Genomic DNA, 5,000 nt, shown 5'->3' on the forward strand with positions numbered 1-5,000 from the left:
GTTTGAAGTCAGGGGACTGCACTGATAGAAAAGTACATCATCAAATTAATGAAAAAAAATCATCAAAAAATCTTCATCAAATTGATGTAGAAATTACATTGTTTTGATGAAATCGGTGTTCAATTTGATGTATTATGTTTTCATTTGAAAAACACCATCATCAATTCAATGAAGAAACTTACATCAATTTTTGGTCATCAAGTTGATGAAAATCTTTCATTGATTTAATGAAATCAGTAATCAAATTGACGAAAATTTTCATCATCTGTTTTTAGTTTCTAATTTTCCGCCCCGTATATGAAAAAAACTGCAAAAACTGCATTATTTCCACATATTTTAATTAGTATAAGCCTTTTTAAGTGATGAATGATTTAAATTTGAAAAAATTAGGAAACAAACTACAAAAAACGTGAAATATGATATTCTTGTTGCGTTGCAAAGTTGTTTGTGCTTTTATTGCTAAAACACACACTCACACACACACAAAAGAATTGTGTGTGTTGTACACGTATGCAGGTATGGGAGTTATTACGTGTGAGCAACGTAATATTGAATAAGAATATAGCAGTGTTCGTTTAAATATAAAAAGGAGCATAAAATGCAAAGTCACATCTCTGACATGCCAATAGAGGAAACCCCGTTATGTCTGCAGCGTGTTTAATAGTGGTTGAAGAATAAATACATTCATTTTTAAAGTGACATTCATTGTGATCGGACGTTGAAAAACTTGTTTTTAATATTTTTGTGAAGTAGAGATATTGTAAGTGTTATAAGTTTAAATGGAGAGCTTTATTTGTTCGAGAAATTTTAATAATATAGAAAAATATTTGTGGCATTTACAAACATTTCATGGTTTCCAAAATAGTGATACATTCAGGTGTACGATATGTAACAGCGCATTCACAACTAAAAGTTCCTTTAAAAGGCATCTTACAAAAGTTCATAGAGAAGTATTTTTGGAAAAACATTGTGGCTCCACGAAAAAATTAAATAACCTACCAATTCCATGTGAGTTTAGCGATGTGGAAAAAAATATAATATACAAAAAATGTATACCTAAAGAGGTAAGCATCGAAAGCCACGGTGGAGAGACTTCTGATCCTGGAAAATTAGGTGAAGTACCCGTAATAGAAAGTCTTTTTGAAAATAATTTAAAGTTTCAGACAGGTTTGTATTCTATAAACAACTTAAGCCGAAAAGACGCTGAAAATATTCAGACTTCACAATACAATCTTTTAATTTTACCACTTCTAAATGTTTTCAAAAAATTTGCTGACAAATTAGATTTGGATTCGAAGCAGGAATTATGTGAAACTATTCATTGTTGCAATGAAGTTTTGAATTCAATAAAGTCGGAGTACTTGTTAACTAAAGAACTGAAAAAAAGAGATCTATGTGAAGATTTAAACATTTCTGTCATTGATAGAAGTGGCGAACTCATTCACAAAAAAGGAAATTTAACTTTCGCCGAAAAAGAGACCACCATGGCATCACTTCCTTTAAGACATTCTTTCAAAAAAATTCTTCAAAAAGATAACTTATTGCTAAAAATTATTGATCATATGGAATCTTTAAGCAAATCTTCACAATTTACCAACATCGTACAAGGTGATATGTGGAAAAGGAAGACCGCTATGTACCCTAACCAACTTCTTATTCCTTACTTTCTATATTCCGATGATATAGAATTAAACAATCCTTTGGGTGCACATTCCACAACACATAGCGTAACAAACTTCTACTTTTCTTTTCCTACTTTTCCAAATGAAGATACCAAATTAGACCATATATTTTTAGCGGCATCAATAAAAAGTAGTGACTTACAAGTATATGGAATCGACAAGTGTTTGGTACCACTTGTGAACCAGTTAATAGAGTTAGAAGTGACAGGCATTGAAATCAATTTAAACAACGGTAAAGTGTATAATCCTCACTTTTTGCCTTGTTTAATTATTGGCGATAATTTAGGTCTTAATACCATATTAGGCTACAGAAAATCATTTAGTGGTACATTTTGCCGATTATGCAAAATAGACAAAAAAATGAGTAATGTAACTACTTCCGCGATTCCAAATCTTAAGAGGACATATGAAAATTATAGGCTCGATGTAAATACCGGGGATCCATGTAAGACCGGTATCATAAGCGAATGCGTATTTAACAAAATTCCTTCTTTTCATGTTGTCGATAACTTGAGCGTAGACGCAATGCACGATGTATTCGAAGGAATTTGTCATTATGATTTGTCGTTTGCCATACTTTATTTCATAAATACCAAAAAGTATTTCTCTTTGAAAACCCTTAATGCTCGAAAACAAAATTTCGACTACGGGGAACTTGAAATAGGAAATATTTCACCCAAAATTTCTATAACTCATCTTAAAAATAGTCATTTAAAGATGTCAGCGAAGGAAATGATGACATTTTTATTATATTTTCCTTTAATTGTTGGCGACATGATACCAGATGATGATGAGGTGTGGTTATTTATTTTAACACTAATACAAATTGTAGACAAATTGCTCAAGTTTTCGGTTACGGAGTTTTCTATAAGTTCTTTAGAAAATCTAATTGAAAAACATAATAAAGATTTCATTAGGCTTTTTAAAACTAATTTGAAACCAAAATATCATTTGTTACTTCATTATCCGGAAATAATGAGAAAATGCGGACCAGTGAGGAAATTCTGGAGCTTCCAATTTGAGTCTAAACACCGCAGTTTTAAGTTGTACACACATGCTATAACTTCACGAAAAAACATATGTTTTTCATTGGAGAAAAAATATCAGTTCATATTTTCAAACTATTTGCTAAACTCTTCTACAAGTAAAGATCTTGTTTTATTACAGAAAGATATAACCGTATGTGAATTAAATGATGAAATATGTGCTCAACTTAAAATACCTAAAAGAAAGTTATGTTTTTACAATAAAGTTTTGTTTAAAAACATTGTATATAAAAAGGAACTTTTTGTTGCTGAATGCGACATTGACTACCATATTTATAGAATCATAAACATATTTTGTTTGGACAACCAGATTTATATATTTGGAGAAAAATTAAAAGACATTGTTTATTGTAGCCATTATAGAGCTTTTGAGATACACGTCAATAAAGTGGAGGGAGTCTTTGCATTCAACATCAACAATCTAATTGGACATCCAACTACAGCCATAAGAACCCATACAGGCAAATATATGATAAGAATAAAGGAGATATATTAATAGATATCAATATGGCAGCCAGTGAAGATCAATTAGAAATTCTACTCGAAAAATGGAACGTATTACATTTACTTCCCACATTAAAAGGTAATTATAATATAATATGATTTAAAATTTAAGCTTATTTAATTATTGTATTTTTCAGATGAAAATATAACGATTGATGTCTTACAAATCATTAACAGAAAACATTTAGAGGAACTCACACGAAGATTTAAATTAGGAGACAAAATAGTTTTTGAGTTTAATATTAATAAATGGAGAGAAGAAACCGGAAAACCTATTCACGACGAATATTACTTAGACGTGGCCAATATTTCGACTTCCTCACGGAAATCTAGCTGCTCTTCAATCACATTTTCTCAGGAACCTCTGACAGAACGTTTTGACTCAAATACTGGTGTAAAGCTGTCGACAATTTTAAATCACAATAAAACTGGAAAAAGAATTTTAGAGACCTATAAAAAATACGAACATATAAATGAAGATCAACGAAATTTAATAATTACAACAATAGCTAGTTATTTTCATGCCAATGAGTTGCACATGTCTTTACAAGAAAGCTATAATTTGGAAAAACAAATAATAGAAATGTTTCCCAATGAGAAACTCCATTCTTACCGCACCGACAGACGTGGAAAGCTATATGTAAAATACAACAACATGAAAAGAAATCAAATTTACCAGAAAGATAGAGATGATGTTAATTTGCACAAGGGATCTAAACCTGTGGATAATATCGGTAAGATATTCAAAGAACTCAATTTTGATTTATGCATTTGTAGTAAATTTGGTATTTATTTTTTTAGTTTCTGAAGAAAACGCAAAAGAAATAATTCATAGTCTAAAATATGATAATTTCGACCAAGAACAATTTTTGAAAATGTGGCAGTCATGCGCGAATTACCGAATACGTCAAATATTTGACGAACACGACAGCCTTAAGGATATATTTAAAGCTTGGCCACAGTATAAAGAGTGTCTTGGAGCAAAGTTGGTAAGTAACTTAATTTAAACATCCACTTAATTTAATATTTTTGCTACATGTAAATGTTAATGTTTCGTTTAGATTAACATGGACTTCGGAGTACTATATAAGGACTACACACCAATATTCGAATGGGAAACAAAACTAATATCTGTGTATAATGTGATTAAGAAGGAAAAATATATTAAAGATGCTGGAATTAAGTCAGTTTTCGATAAAATTGATCTATCAAACGCAGGTTAGTTACGAAAAAATTTAATAAGTACAATTACGCATATAATTAAATAACTACTATTTATATCTATCTTTATAGCCTCAAACATGTCTTTATTTATGATGCGTTTGATTTGGTGCCTACATGGCTACCTGTATCCAACAGCAAAATACGTCCGAAGAGATAAAGATGGAAAGAAAACGTATGGAAAATACACCATAAAAGACTCCCAAGAATCGTCAATATTCCTGGCAGAAAGTTTTCAAGAAGTAGACAACCATTTAAATTTTTTAGAAAAGAGAAATGAGAATATTCAACCATTTATTTTTGTTGTTGGAGATGTTAATTTAGAAGATAGTGAATATAATTACAACGTCTATCTAGACCATGCAATGCTGCATTTTGCTGATTTCCAGCGAGCACTGGATACTTGCTTCAAAAGCTTTTTTATATTTAATTTAGAATTCCCCGGGGCATCCAATCAATTTTGGATCTTTGTACAAGAGTACTTTTATGATATGAAATCAGCTCATACAAACAAATTTTCGAAAATACTAAACATTTTGAACGAATT

The 5,000-nt window shown here is 30.5% G+C and overlaps 2 protein-coding genes across 2 annotated transcripts; both read left to right on the top strand.

The window, feature by feature from the left end:
• Positions 1-639: 639 nt before the first annotated feature.
• Positions 640-5,000, top strand: LOC142242441 (uncharacterized; the record flags this gene model as incomplete). Its single annotated transcript, XM_075314017.1, is given in 6 exon segments — positions 640-760; positions 3,083-3,311; positions 3,370-3,966; positions 4,034-4,221; positions 4,294-4,450; positions 4,526-5,000. Coding segments are annotated over 5 exon segments (1,493 nt in total), but the record flags the coding sequence as incomplete, so codon positions are not given.
• On the top strand, positions 878-3,224 carry LOC142242442 (uncharacterized; the record flags this gene model as incomplete). Its single annotated transcript, XM_075314018.1, has 2 exons — positions 878-2,914; positions 3,083-3,224. Coding segments are annotated over 2 exons (2,179 nt in total), but the record flags the coding sequence as incomplete, so codon positions are not given.

The sequence above is a fragment of the Haematobia irritans genome, unplaced genomic scaffold (genome assembly GCF_050003625.1).
Source record: "Haematobia irritans isolate KBUSLIRL unplaced genomic scaffold, ASM5000362v1 scaffold_149, whole genome shotgun sequence".
NCBI lineage: Eukaryota > Metazoa > Arthropoda > Insecta > Diptera > Muscidae > Haematobia > Haematobia irritans.